The sequence below is a fragment of the Molothrus ater genome, chromosome 5, assembly GCF_012460135.2.
Source record: "Molothrus ater isolate BHLD 08-10-18 breed brown headed cowbird chromosome 5, BPBGC_Mater_1.1, whole genome shotgun sequence".
Lineage (NCBI taxonomy): Eukaryota > Metazoa > Chordata > Aves > Passeriformes > Icteridae > Molothrus > Molothrus ater.
This window is the reverse complement of record NC_050482.2, coordinates 15,706,371-15,721,896: the sequence shown is the minus strand read 5'-3', so window position 1 is coordinate 15,721,896 and position 15,526 is coordinate 15,706,371. Positions and strand designations below refer to the sequence as shown.

Genomic DNA, 15,526 nt, shown 5'->3' with positions numbered 1-15,526 from the left:
AAATGCTTTTAGGAGAAACTAGGATAGAGGACTGTGGACAAGTACTTATGCTGTGAGACATGTTCTGCAGTGATTTATGCCTAATCAATTATATTAATTTATTAAACTTTATGATAATATATCTTACAAAGAAGTCATAAAAAGACACATTCCAATGTCTGGCTCCTCACTGCTTTGGTATTTTTTATGTAATCTGTCAGCTACTGCTTGACTCTATCACAACTCTGATAGTGCTTCTTATCAGCTGTTGTTTTCCTCACAGAGCACTGTGCAGATTGGAAATCAACTACCTGGATTGAAAATGAAAAGCATCATTGTGGGAGGTGTCTCTGGAGACCAAGTCTCTGTTCAGCAGGGATTTTATGGATGTATGCAGGTATGAAATTAAAAGTGTAGCAATAAATGTTGAACTCATGAGAAAATGCCCAGGTGAAAATGTGGGAGGTTTCTTTTTCATCCACCCTGAAACATTTCTGTTTCCTCCATAAAAATTATCTAAGAATCAAAATATTAAAGTCTGCTCACTTTGCCAGGTACAAATCTTATCACATAGGGGAAAAATATTTGACAAAAAAATCTGGGTTTGGCTCATCAGGTGATTTCTTTAAAATGTAGCCTCATTGATTGATAAAAATAATAAATATAATAATGTACTCTGAAAGGAGACTAATTTTAAAATAATTGTCTTTTGTCACCAGGGAGTAAGAATGGGAGAGACATCTACAAACATAGCGACACTGAACATGAAACAGGCTATCAAGATCAACGTGAGGGAGGGCTGTGAAGTGGATAACCCTTGTGATTCCAACCCATGTCCCCAGCACAGCTACTGCAGTGACGACTGGGACAGCTACTCCTGTGTCTGTGACCCAGGTAACCTGCTGGCCACTCATACAGGAGCTGGATCACACCTCCATGAGCTCATCAGAAGCAGCACAGCAGCAGCAGCGTGCTGGCAAAGTGTTCATCTTCTGATTCTTCCTCTTCCAGTCAGTATTACCCTTCTCACTCTTACTCTAGCACCCTGGAAGCTGCACTCCTGGGCTAAGAATCCAGGCAAGGTATCCACCAAATGGACAGACAGTCTCTGGTCCAAAAAACTCCTCTGTACCTCCCCTTTTCTTTTAATGTTTTTTTTTTCTTTCTTTCTCAGCCTTTTCTGCTGTTGAATTTCAGTCTCTCACTCTGCATCCTAATCAAGATACTTTGGATGTTTTCTCTGTTTTGGAGCATGTAGCCAGCACATGCTGTCAGCACCCAGCACAGTCACCTCCCATACATGCAGCGAGAGAATACAAAACTATTTGTAGCACATGCTCCAAATATAAAGCTGGGAACCAAAGGCACAAAGGTGCCTCAAGCATGGTAACAGACTGTCAAAAAGAATGGCTTACTATCATTTTGTTTGAGAGGGAAAGGAGTGTTTCATTTCTGACAGTATCTCAGGGGGAATCTACTGATTATCAAAGATGGGTTATTAGTGTATAAGCTTAAGACAGACAGTCTTTTGGAGACATGCAAATCATAAATTACAATGGTTGCTGTAATTTTCTTACCTTGTCTCCCCAGGGTACTTTGGGAGAGACTGTGTTGATGTATGCAACTTGAACCCATGTGAGCATGTCTCCACATGCGTGCACAAACCTAGCTCATCCCATGGCTACACCTGTGAGTGTGGACAAAGCTACTACGGACAGTACTGTGAAAGCAAGTAAGAGAATTATTTTGTTCTTGGTTTCTTGATCCTGCCAGGAAGCTCTTCACCTAGGGCATCAGTCCTCCCACTTCCTGTTCTGCTCTGATAAACTTTCCTGTTACAATTTGAGTGGTATTTTAGGCTCCGTTGCCTTTTGGCATTCCTGAACTCTTCTCAGAAACTAGACATGTTATTCAGGAGCCAGTTTGCTTCATCAGCTGCTCAGGGGCTCAACCAGTTCTGCTGTGTTGCACAGCACTGCATCTCACCTGTACTTTGTGGTGGGCTTGGCCTGACTTTGCTCTGCATCTCTCCTCCAGCTTCCCCAGCACACAGAGCGATGCACCAGTTCGGTGGCCTCTAGCAAGATAAAGTCTCTTGGCAGTGTAGGTCCAGTCCCTGAGCTGGCAAAGAGCCATCTCTTCTGGACAGTCTGGGGCCTGTGTCTGTTGCTTTGTGGGAGAAACGTGCTGATTCCCTCGTCAGCAGCTTCCTGGTCTCTGATAAGCATTCAGCAACCAGCCTTATCCCAAAGGCGGCACTTTGATTTACTGTAATATGGGCCATTCATGATGTGCAAATGAAGTGCATTTGTCTGCCTGTTTAGGAATGGCTCATGTGATGTTTCCTTCCCTTTGAAAACTGCAAGCTTCTTCCTCTGCCTTTTGTAGTGTGGGCTTGCAAATGTTGGCCATGCTGTTGCGAGATTTGTCTTTCATTCCTCTGGATTAGGGACACAGAGACATTGTCCCTTGTCATTATCTGCTGACATGTGTCAAGTGCAACATTGTGGTTTTCATATTCTAAAGCTTAGAAGTAAATACCTACCAATTACCATAAATAAAATTGGTCTTCAAAACACATGGAAATAGTTTTTTCTTTCCTAAAAATGAGCACCAGGGAGGGGATACCTTGTGCATTTCCAGGATCCCAGTCTCAGAGCCCTTGTCCTTCAGGCTATTGCTTGACAAACACTCCCAGCTATCAGAGAATCAGAGCTCTCCTTGCCAGAACTAGTGTTGGGGCATCTGTGGGATAACCATCTCAGAGGCTCCCCAGATGAAATAGTCCCAGTGGGAATGGGGTTTTCCTTCAGCAGGGGTGGCCTTTGGCTTGCTGCTTAGCTTCCAGTGCTGCTGCACTCAGTCTGAATCATAGTCTTTGATCCACAGTCCAGATCAAAGCTGCCACCCTCCCCTCTTCCATGTCTCCAGCCATGGGTCCTCTGTCTCTCCTCAGGCAGAGCAGGGCTTTTCAGACCTTGTAGTGAACAGTCCAAGAAAGCCAGGTTGGTTGAAAGTAGTGGCTTTTCTTTATAGGATGAACTTGGAGAGAGCTTTGCACCTGAACTGGTGTCCCTGTGGGCTGGGGCAGGATGGGGATGGGGAGTGGGATATAAAGTGTTGGGGAGCTGTACCCCAAGGCAGTTCGTGGTGGTAGATAAACCAGGGCACCGGCTCAGAGCCACCTGCACTTGAAAATACTTAGAGAAGCATTCCCTCTAGGTTTTCATAGCACTGATATTCTAAGTTTTCCCATATCATAGTGTATTTATATTTATATATGTATTGATTGTTGTTTGAGATACATTACTGTCTGTAAGCTGATGCAGTTGAGTGCAGATTTGGTCCAAAGCTTTATTTTCACCCTTTTAAAGAGGGAACTTAAAATAACTTTTTTTCAATTTGATTTTCTTTAATAGGATCGACCTACCTTGTCCCAGAGGTTGGTGGGGAAATCCCATCTGTGGCCCATGTAATTGTGAGACTAGTAAAGGGTTTGATTCTGATTGCAATAAGACCAATGGAGAGTGCCACTGCAAGGTAAGCAAAAGAAACCAGTCTTAAGTCAAAATTTCTTTAGTTTAAAAAGAAACTGTACCACTTATAATTACAAGTGAGTATCTGATACAAAGTACACATGGTTGTGCTTTGTATCACATATATATGTATGTGCACAGTGGAGTTAATCATTACCCAAAACATTTTGCTGGCACCACCCTTCTCCAAATCATACTGTACAGCTCTTATCTTATTTGTGTTTGGAAAAGCGAGCTGAGAGGATGAAAGCCTGGCTCTGATCTCTGAAGTGCAGCCTGGTTTATCAGGGGAGATCAGGCCGGGGTGCAGAGGAGTGTCAGTGGGGTTTTGTGCATCACAAGTGAGTAATGGCCATGAAACAGCTCGGGCCAGCTGGCCGAAGCTTGCCCCTGTGCTATGGCCAGCAAGAGGCCAGGCAGCTGGAGAGAGCTGCAGGGCTAAATGCTTTCCTCATCTCTGGACAGGCAGGGACAGATGGGGGACATGGGAGGGGAGGCACCTCGTCATGAAGGTTTTACAAAGGACTTCTCACAATAGGTTTTAAACTGGCTTGAATGACATCAGAGGAGCTGGGCTTGTACAGACTGGCGGCTGTGAATCTGGCCCCCTGCTCCTTTCTGAAATGCCAGCAGGACACACAGCAACTGTTGCATGAAATGGAGTCAGTGGGGTGCCAGCTCCACACTCTTGTGCAATCCTAATGCCTCAGATCAAATACATGTACAGAGGTGATTTGAATATGGGATCATTGCGTGCTCTCCACCCTCTACGTGAAACACAAATGCACAGTGCAGGAAGTTTCCTTAGTGGCTCCTTCATGCCATACAAGAGCAGAATTGCAAAGCTGAGAAAACTGTAAATCCTCCAAGAATATGTTTGGTGGGCACTTGTTGCAAGTGCCCAAGGAGTGATATGGGCCCTGTGGCTCTGCTGCAAATGGCAATTCAAACCCTGGGTCTCTGATAATAGTAACATAAATTTATCTGTGCTCTGCTAAATGAGCCCTTTTATGATGTACAAGCTGTTAGAGCAGGTTTCAGAAATGTGGGCAGTTTGGAAGTCAAACACCTTGTGTCTCTCATTTTGGTTTTTCTAGGCCAATTACTACAGGCCCCAAAGCAGTGACACCTGCTACCCCTGCGACTGCTTCCCATCTGGCTCCCACACGCGCGCCTGCGACATGGAGACGGGACAGTGCCCCTGCAAGCCCGGCGTCATCGGGCGCCAGTGCAACCGCTGCGACAACCCCTTTGCAGAGGTCACCGTGAGGGGCTGTGAAGGTACCTCAGCCCAGCCACGCTGCCCGGCCCTGCGGCCCAGCCACGCTGCCAGGCCCTGCGGCCCAGCCACGCTGCCAGGCCCTGCGGCCCAGCCACGCTGCCAGGCCCTGCGGCCCAGCCACGCTGCCAGGCCCTGCGGCCCAGCCACGCTGCCCGGCCCTGCGGCCCAGCCACGCTGCCCGGCCCTGCGGCCCAGCCCGCTGCCGGCCCTGCGGCCCAGCCACGCTGCCCGGCCACGCTGCCATGTGGGACCAGAGCCACTGGCAGCGCGCAGATGGGGACACTGTGGGGACACTGCTGGGCCCAGCAGCATGGCTCCAGCAGTGGGGGCAATGGGGGCTGCAGCAGCCTGAACATCCACCCCTCCTCCTAGATATGTGCCAGTGTGACTCATGGGGGCTGAGGGAATGGAAAAAAAGCTGTTATCTCTTTAATTTTTCTCACATGGAAATAGAGCCAGCTGAGGTGGAGTAGGGGGAGCAAAAACTAGCAGCGGCTTTTCTTTAAACCCGAGTTCATCTGCCAGTGCAGTGTTGTATTGCTGAGCTGCAGCTGAAGAGGCTGGTGAGAGGCTCATGCCTTTTGCCCACAGAGGCACCGTGCCGTGTGCCTCGTGCACTCTGCCTTCCTTCCCCACCTTGCCCATCCTGCCTTTCCTCTCACCCACCCACCCACCCACTGTCCTCCTGTGATAAGCACAAAGCTGCTGCAACAGCAGTGTGTGGGCAAAATAAAGGAGAAATGTTTTCCCACAATAAAGGAGCAAGCAGAGATAGGCAGAGCCAAAATCCAGAGCCCCATAATCATCCTGAGCTCTCCTCTGCCTGTACCTGTCTGTCCAATCCGTTGGATAAGGAGCAGCTGGTGGGTTACAGCTTGGAAGGCACTGCAGAGGACAGGTATCCGGACAGGGCTTTGGAATTACAGGAAGGTCCTTCAGGCAGGTTGAAATGTCTCACTGTTACGATTTTTATCTTGTTAGAAAAATTGCATCATTTCTTTTTCTGCTTTCAGTAATTTATAATGGCTGTCCCAAAGCTTTTGAGGCTGGTATTTGGTGGCCACAGACCAAGTTTGGCCAGCCAGCTGCTGTGCCTTGTCCTAAGGGCTCAGTGGGTAAGTTCCCTGGGTAAATAATTACCTACTTTATCTGCATGCCTTTTTTTTTTTTTTAAGTGTACATAGGAATAGCATTAATTCATTGAGTCTAGAGTCTGCAGCATAACTTATATATCATAAGCAGAAGAGTATAGCTAGCTGAAATCAAATACATTTGGAATACTAGCAATAAATAAATGCAGCAGTACAGCAGATAAACATGTAAAAAGCACAAAAATTCTCTATTTTCAAAAAATCAGAGCCCTATTTTCTATTTATCAAGCAATTCTTACACATGTAACTTTCAGTTTCTAGTGACTTATAAGTGTTCTTTTGCCATACAGTTCCTCTGGGCAAAGATAAAATTAGGAAAATCATATCTGATGACTGCTTTACTAGGATTGCAGCCTACTAAAGCTAAGAGTTGCAACAAAACTTGCATTTTTCCACACAATATCTTTTCCATAAGCAAAACAGCTGAAAAACACCTTTTATAAAGCAGATGAGCTATGTTGTTTTGTACAACAGGCAAATGACAATTTTTTCATATATGTCTCTGAAAACATGTATCAGATTTTTGAAAATAGAGTTCCCTATCTTTTCCAAAGGCTGTTCTGTGGGAAGTGAAAACTCTGTCTTGGTTCTGGACATGGTAACTCTCTGCTGTGAGTGTTCCTTAGGCTCAGGGAGTTATAAATAGTTATGTGACTGCCCCAAATATTTCTAGGAGGAGCCCACTGCTTATAGGTGTGCAGAAGATTTGTGGTCAACTGTTCTAAAGATTTTAGGAGATAGAATTTTTTTTTTAGGTGAAGAATATTTTCATGATTAAGCAGTATAAAGCTGAATTAAAATGAGTTTTCTGCAGTGTTCTTGAAGTGGTTCACCCAAGCGTCTCTTCTAGGCGATGTTGCTTATTGTAATTGCACGCTCTAAGTAAATTTTACAAATTATTCAAAGTAAGCCTTATAATAATGAATATTCAGACTAAGAACCTGAGGCTTAATTGTATTCACCTAATAATGGAAGAGAAATAATATAATTAGATCCATTAAAATTAAATATAGTTCTTATTTAGATATTGGTAATTAAATGGCTTAGACATATGCAGTATGTTATGTGCAAATTAACTAGCACAAATGTCAATTTTGAATTAGATGACTTGCAATTCATGGTGAAGGATCCTCAGCCAAGAATTGCATTTTAAAATTATCTGACAAATAGTACAAAATATAATAGGCTAAATGAAACAGTAAGCTGCTCACAGTCCATTTACAAGGGCAAAAAGGCAATTATGCATGTTGGTTGAAGTGTTTAGCACATGCAGATGTGTGGGCATGTGTTGATGTAAGTACAGCATTTGTCCAGGAAGTCTTCCTATATAGGCTATTGCACAGAAATCTCAGCAGGGGTTGGTTTTCAGAAGTACTTAGGAAGTACTTGGTATAAAGAAATTAATTAATTAATTTTCGAATAATCAGGCAGTGAGGCTGAGAGCAGTTGGGCAGAGCTTGGAGTTTAGCTGACTCTTCTCAAAGGTGGCAAAAGCAATTCCTCAAGATTAGTAGTCTTTAACTTTTCTCTCGCAGGAATCCCCTGTTTGGAAATTGAAATACATGTGTAGCTTTGAGCAACTTCAAAATGTAGGAAATCTGAAAGTCTAGGATAGTTGAAATCTATGAATATTTACCCTGCACAATTCAGAACATTGTTTGCCACTAGATGCTTTGTTTCCCTCAGGAAATGCCGTTCGCCATTGTAACATTGAGAAGGGCTGGCTGCCTCCTGAGCTTTTCAACTGCACCACCAACACCTTTGTGGATCTAAAAATCATGGTAAGCTGGGTTTTCTCAGTTTTCCTTTTATTTTGTGAATAATGACCAGTTTGGACTCCAGTATGATATCCCTGCACTCAGTCTTTTGACTGCAACCTTGAACAGCCTCATTTTCCATCAGGACCCTGGTGCTTTTCTGACTCTCAGTTACATCTGCCATTGAGTTTTGTTGCCAACTCTTTCTCAAGACAAACAAAATTTTGACCAAACAATTCCCGTGTGCCAAAAATTGTGATTGTCTTTGTAACTAGAATGAAAAAAATACATGTGTAATTGGATTTTTTCTTCCTTTTTATCTGATTCAGAATGAGAAGTTACACCACAATGAGACCAGGTTGGATGGAGATAAAACCATACGGATTGTGAGAGCGCTGCAGAATGCCACCAAATATACACACAGCTTGTATGGCAACGACGTGAGGACAGCTTACCAGATCATGATCCGGGTCCTCCAGTACGAGAGCCAGCAGCAAGGGTTTGACTTGGCAGCCACAAGGGATGTGGAATTCAATGAGGTAAGAGAAATACTGTACACTGTGCTGAGCCCTTACAGTTTCCCTTAAAAATAGGTGGCAGTGGATAATTAAATTTGTCTTTGACCAAGGTGAAGCTAATATTGTGTAATTGACTAATCTGTTCCACAAATAAGCCTTTCTTCTCAGATTAGAATGGGAAGTTGGTTATGCATGTGTCTATGCATGCATGTGTATGTGTAATACAAATATAATAGAATGTGCTTTTCTAAAAAATATCATCATAGTAACAGCCAAAAGAAATATTCCCCATATGAAAAGAAATCATCACATTAATGTGTTTTTCCTGGCTAAAATAGTTTTGTGTACTGTATTTATTTTTGTTGTAAAACATGTCTGATGTGATCATGCTCATTTAAATGTGCAGCGAATTAAGTCTGAGCCAGTTACTGACTCTGAAGGTTTCCTCTAATTCAGTCATGAGTTGGTACATTGAAAGACCTTCCATATCATTGGTATTTTAAGGCACATACTAAAATGTGTGCCAGAGAGCTTCTGCTACTCAGAGCATTGATGAAAGTCACAGTTATTACCAAAGACCTGACCAGGGCTAGAGAACAAGCTGTAGCATCCTCCCTGTCTGGTAAAATATGTAGTTGTGGTGGAAAAATGTGAAATTTGAAGGCAGTTGGGAGTATTCTGTGATGTGATAATGTGAAGGCTGGATGACCCATGTCAGGCTTGTAGAGCTTTCCTGAGTCCCATGTGTACAGGGGATACTGTTCTCCACTCTTGCCCATACTATCACCAAGATCCTGGCCATGGCACAACACAGAGTCCAAGCTAAAACATCTCTTTGGATCTGTGCTAGCAGAGCCCAGAGCTTGGGCACCAGCATGTGGAATGACCCTCCATGGGTCAAGACTGGTGTCTGTGCTGGCCAAAGATCTGTTTGGCTCCCTGAGAATGTGTGCTACACCCACGTCACTGCTCACAGTACTCCAGGAGGATCAGACAGGTCAGGCAGACCAGGGATGAAATTGGAGAGCTGTGCAAAGCCAAGCTGCACAGGGAGAGGACGTCACTGGAGAGTTAGGAGCAGGAAGAAATGCAGCTGAGAAAATTCCTTAGTGTCTTGGGCTGTATGATCAGCAGAGAGTGGAGAACTTCTGAAACATTTTATGTTTTAGATGCACCAAATTTTAAGAGATTCAGTTTTTTCTTTCCTGTGGTGTGTGAAGCAGGCCATTCAGATCTTGAAAAGGAGCTTCATTTCTAGCATGTTTTGTTAAGTAGAAATATGAACAATAAGCAAAAAAAAATGGTTTGGAAACATATGCTTTAATTTATTGTTCTCTGCACTTGGCACTGAAATTCATACAGATGATGTTTTCATGAACTCCCTAAATATTTTAGGATAGGTCAGGAATTTGAAAACTAACGAGTACAGCTCATGAATAAAAGGAGGCAACATCCTAGGCTGAGGAACCACAAGGGAGGAAGGAATTTTTTTTCATAATCCTACATAGAAGCCTGAAAAATAGATAATAAAAAACCATAAATAATGTTCACAAACACGGAGGAGGCCTGGTACCAAGTACAGTATGTGTCTCCTGCATTCCTGGGATCCATGTTGTGCTTCTCACCCTAGGTAAAGGTGGTCATAGTGGGAGTCTCTTTCAGCTCAGATACGTGCTTGCAGCCTCAAACAGTACAGACACGATACAGATAGCTCCTTCTAAATGAAGCCTAAATATTTGTCTTGGCTATTTTAGAGCTTGTGGTGATTAATTCTTACTGCCATTTACGCCAATTTTACCTTTGTTAGGAATTAGGTTTTGTTACAACAACATAGTTCATATGTACACCAAGATTAAAAACTTTTTAGCTTTTTTCTCACTTAAGCCATTTAGCACACTCTTTTGGGGTCAATCTCCTTCCATTCACCCTGAGGGTCCCTTTGCATATTTTTCCAAGAAAGGGCAGAAGAGTCAGGTCCTCAGAAAGAAATGCCTTTTTAATACCATTTGTAAGCAATGTAAAAATGGGGAGACAATGACATGATCTAAGCTTTCTTATGTGTTTTCAAGTTTGTCTATGCAAGTTAATATTCACTCTTAGCATTCTTCACTGTATAAGTTGTCTTCATTATCTAGGAAACAAAGCAAAAAAAAAATTAAAAGAGGAAGTGATATTTCTATTCATGGCTTTCTTTTGTTTTTAAACAAAAAAGCATTATTTTGATTTATCTGGAGAAGTTCTTCAGTGTACCTGCTAAGAGCTGTGCTTTTCATGTGTCTGATCTCTCAGAAACAAAGAAAACATGGATAGGTTCTCCTCCTGCATTTCTTGCTCGATTTCTTGTCATTAGGAAGAAGAAAGTAGGCAGTTCTCTTACAGTCTCCAATTTTGGCTTACTTTACTTGTAAAAAGTTTAGAGGGATTTGCTTTACATGACCAAAAAACCTCTGGGTGAGTAACTGATGTGTGTATTTTATATGGCTGCAGTAGAACATGCCTGCATTAAATATTTCATTATACACTTACCTAAGGCAGTCAGGCAAATAATTTTCAATACTTCTCACTTGAAACCCAGCTCTGTGTTTGAATCATAATTCAGGCTTGTACTTTATTTCTCAGAATATTATCAAAGTGGGTAGTGCTTTGCTGGACCCTGGCAACAAGGAGCACTGGGAGCAAATTCAGCGAACAGAGGGTGGCACCGCTCACCTGCTCAGGCGCTATGAGGAATATTTCAACAATGTGGCCCAGAACATGAAAAAAACCTACATGAGACCCTTTGTCATTGTTGCTACTAACATGAGTGAGTATCTGTGTTGAAAACTGATCAAAACCCTTTTTTGACTCTTAAAAATGTGCTGGACAGAGGTGCTAGTTATTTGTTTCAGTAGTACCTACTGAGAAAAATCATTGCATTGTTTCAAATCCATCAAGCCTTGATCCATATCTTTCAGTTGTCATGGGGGCCTCCTGGGAAGTTTCTGATCTGTTTTGCCTCTGGACCATGCCACTGCTCCATGTGGCTTTTGTTGCAGTCATAGCAGTGTAGAGATAGTAGGAAGGACTAAGTTTGTAAATAAAGGTAATGCCTTTTCAGACCAACTAATATAGTTGAATGTAGTACATCTCATTTTTGGAGGAGTCACACCAACACCACCTGCAGTAAAAAAAAAAAAGTAACCCTACTGTTGATTTTGTTGCATATTATTGATCTTACTTGCATAGGTGGGGACTGCCCAGGGAGGTGATGGAATTCCCAGCACTGGAGATGTTCAAGAAGAAACTGGATGTGGCATTTAGTGCTGTGGTCTGGTTGACAGGCTAATGATCTATCAAAGGTTTGACTCAATGCTCTTATAGGTCTTTTCCAACCTAGCTGATTCTGTGATTATACCTCTGATTTTCACATGCTTTCCTAACTTGGAACCTAGCCAGAAAACCATCATCTGTAGAGATTCTTGTACTGAAAGGTATTTTCACAGAATCACCAGCCCTTCAAATGGCATCGTAGTCTTGCAAAACCCATAATCAGAACAAAATCTATGGGATCCAAAAGATCCAGAATGAGTGTAAATTGAGAAGGAAACATCAGGCATACCTTGTTCACCTATCACAGGAAATTTCTCCTCTGACAAACAAATAGCAGCTCCTGCACTTTGGACTGTGATGCATTTCGTAGACATCTCTGCAGTGCATATGCAGATGAAGCACAGCAATCACAGCCTGGTCAGCTTCTTTCCCCATTTTCTCCCCTGCTCTCTCTATTTCATTTTCTTCCCAGCTACAAGCAGTCTGAGCTGAGGGGGTATTGGTGATAGTCCTGCCCTGGGTGTGAGGTGAGATGGAGCCAGCTGACCTTCAGAAGTCCCCCACAAGCAGCATTGCTATTTGGTTTTTCTTTCAGAGGTGCTCTAAACCATATAAGCCTGAACTTGTGTTTAGCTTTTCAAGCTGTTGCTTTTATTTCAGATATTAAGAAGGCTTATGTGCCAAAAGTTGGTCTTATTTTCCCAACTACACCTGCTGTTATAGCAAGAATTTTAATTGGCTACAAACCTTGTCCCAAGAATGCTTTATGTCCACAGTCACAGGGGCAGAAAATCAAAGGCATGAGGCAGTCAACTTACAAAGGCTGTAGCATCCTGCATCAATGGGGCATAGATTATTGTTGAACTATGCCAAACTGAAACACTTTGATTTTTCTTTAATAAACTGAAATACTTTCTTATGATTCAGGACTATGAGAATCAAAATCTTTTTATCTTCATACTCAGAAAAAAATGTGCTTAGGATTTTAATGCAACTAAACTGAGATGAAAACAAACCCCAGAATTTCTTGCAGGTTGTAAATCATGATTTTTTTTCAACCAGTTCTTCCTGTGTAAAGGAGGTGCAAGCTTGAGAGTGATGAGGCAACTCTGGCCTGAAAGAGTTCTGTTTTCTTTTGAACAGTTTTTCCAGGTGAACATGGTGTTAATAGAGTTTCCTAATGGCTCATCTGGGAGTTAGAACCTAGGAAAGGAATGGGAATTTGTGGGTCTTAACGTGGATATTTCTCCATACAGAAATTTGCAGAGTATCACACCTTTTGGTGTAGGGTTACCCCCAGGACATGTAAATTGGCACTCAGTGACTTGTCCTAAATGAGAAAGTTAAAGCCAACTCAACTGCTTTTAAGTATTTGGGCAGTTTAACAGGCAGAGATGATGAGGTAAGCCAGGGAGGATCTGCCAGTGGAGGACTAAGGAGTAGTCCCAGATTAAATGCATGTTATTTGCTTCTGTCAGCTGACTTCACAACCCAACAGATGTAGAACTATGGTTTTGAAGCACTAGATTTAATCTTCCCATTAAAAAGCAAGTCTAAAATTGGAACATGCAGCACACACTGGAGCAAGCCAGCAGCACATGGAGAAACTCTGTGAAGCAGGAGCATTCACTGAGCAGCAGCCAGGGAAAAGCCTCTGAAACCCAAGTCAGGCTGCTGGAGAAGTACCAGTGAAGTGATCTACCTCAAGATGGGTATTAGCAAAAATTTCTTCACTGAAACAATTCTCAGGAATTGAAACAGGTGGCCCAGGGAAGTCACCATGCCTGGAGGTATTTAGGACATGTAGATGTGGCCCTTGGGGCCATGGTTTAGCGCCGGACCTGGCAGTGCTGAGTTAACAGTTCCACTTGATCTTGGAGATCTTTTGCAACCTAAACAATTTTATCATTCTTTACTTCCAAAGTTTCCAGTATGTTTCCATAGTATGAGATACTGTTTTGTGAATTCCTTTCCACTGAACAATAAATGTATAATTTGATAAATGTAACATAATGCTGACACATAAACTTTTAGTTATTATATAAGGTGTTAACAGAAAAAAATTAAGTTTTACTTTCTATTTTGTGGCTTAAATTTTTTATCTGTATTGTGCAGTCATTTTAACCTTTCAGTAATGTTTCACTGTGGTGATGGGAAACTTTTATCCCCTCCCAGTTATTGCTGTTGACATCTTTGACAAGTCTAATTTCACGGGAGCTAGAATACCACGATTTCATGAGATTAAAGAAGATTACCCAAAAGATCTGGAGTCATCTGTTGTCTTCCCTGATACTTTATTCAGACCTTCAGAAAGGAAAGGTAAAACCCTTCTGCTGCTGTTTGGTGAGCAATTATGGGCAGCTCCCAGGGAGTGTGGTGGATCCTCAGGGAGCAGAGTGGTACTGGGGTGAGAGCAGGGCGATTGTCTGCACAAGTGAGCATTATTTAGGGATGGAGCAGCTGTGCATACTTCTGAGGCATTTTGCCTGCCGGCAGTGATGGAGGCATGGGGGGCTGTGGGACTGGCTGTACCTGTCTGTCAGGTCTCGCCTGCAGCCCCTCAAAAGCCCTGTCAAAGCAGGAGAAATGCTCTGCCTCTGTTCCCACAAGGATGGGATGGGATGGAATGGGATGGGATGGGATGTCTGCCCAGTGCCTGCAGTCCCACAGCTGCCTTCCTCCAGCCCCTGCAGAGATGGAGGGAGGAGGTGTGAGAGACAGAAAATCCAAATCTGGGAGCACAGAGAGGTGTTATCAGAACTAGGCAGCAAGGAAAAAGTCTTGACCGGGGTGATCAGGGAGAATACAGTGGGGAGTACCTGCTTCCCAGTGTCTCTGAAGTATCCCAAGACTGCTGCAAAGCACCACAAGGTTTTTGGGCAAAGGGAAAGAGGGTAACTCAAAATTCAATAGATGTGCCATTGTTGAATGTCTTCTGATTGAGGAAATAGTAACTCTCCTGAAAATAATAGATAATAAGCTAGAACAGCTTTGTGACTTTTTGCTTAGAAACAGAGTATCTGCTTCTATGATTTGTATCTTTTCTGTAAGTCAAAAGAGAATGGGAATTTTAAGAGACTCTTCCAAAACAGAAAGCTCATTAAATGACAGAATTAGCAGGGAGAAATCTCATGTGAGTAGTTGGTGGGTTCATTAATACTATTTTTGCCATATATAAACGTACATGCAATTTAACAGCATGCATAATGTTTTAATGTTCTCCTAAGTTATGCATGGGATACTTATATACTTATGGACCTTTTAGCTTAGAAATTGCTTATTTTATAGCTAGACTAAATGACTTTTCACTGTTCAATGGTTATTTGATTATCAGCTATATAACTATGAATTGTGCTGCAATTTTATTAAAAATATCAAGTATAACATTAGAAGCATGCTGACTGCTCTAAGCCTGGAGTTATAAGAACTCTAATACTATTGGCAAGCAAAATTACCAGTTTAAATGGTAGCTCTGAAGCTGTGTGCAAAGAATTTAATATTTGTGTTGGTTCCATAGCAGTGCCCACAATGAAACCTTCAAATCAGAAAATACCCTCTAAGTTGAACAGCGAAGTGTTCAGCCCTGAGAGTGCTTTTGCAAAGAGAAAGAAGCGACACCCAGACACTGAGACACATCACACTGTTGCCATGGTCATTATATACCGATCCCTGGGACACCTCCTGCCTGAAAACTATGATCCTGACAGGAGGAGCTTAAGGTAAACCCCAGACCTGTTTGTGAATTGTTCAGGTCCCTTCTTCTGCTCTCTGAATGTGTGGGGGAGACAGAGCTGCATTTATATTGGCCAAAATTCATCAGTGCTGCTGTTCTCACTGCAGTACTACCTCATGTCCTCCTCTGGCACACAGTGGGAGAATAACCATGCCAGAAGTGCCAGCAGTTTTTGGGAACGCATCTGTATGGAAGGCTGTTGGTACACCTGCCTCACTTTCTGAGCAGAAGCAACATGAGATCTATTTGCAGAATGTAGCT

At 42.7% G+C, this 15,526-nt stretch overlaps 1 protein-coding gene across 1 annotated transcript in view; it reads left to right on the top strand.

The window, feature by feature from the left end:
• CELSR1 (cadherin EGF LAG seven-pass G-type receptor 1) overlaps positions 1-15,526 on the top strand; it is a 163,321-nt gene that overhangs the window by 123,401 nt on the left and 24,394 nt on the right. Inside the window, 11 exon segments of the mRNA XM_036401298.2 lie at positions 263-376; positions 699-873; positions 1,570-1,711; positions 3,399-3,519; positions 4,613-4,796; positions 5,811-5,912; positions 7,635-7,729; positions 8,035-8,244; positions 10,843-11,026; positions 13,708-13,851; positions 15,050-15,251. Coding sequence (XP_036257191.1) covers positions 263-376; positions 699-873; positions 1,570-1,711; positions 3,399-3,519; positions 4,613-4,796; positions 5,811-5,912; positions 7,635-7,729; positions 8,035-8,244; positions 10,843-11,026; positions 13,708-13,851; positions 15,050-15,251 — 1,673 coding nt within the window.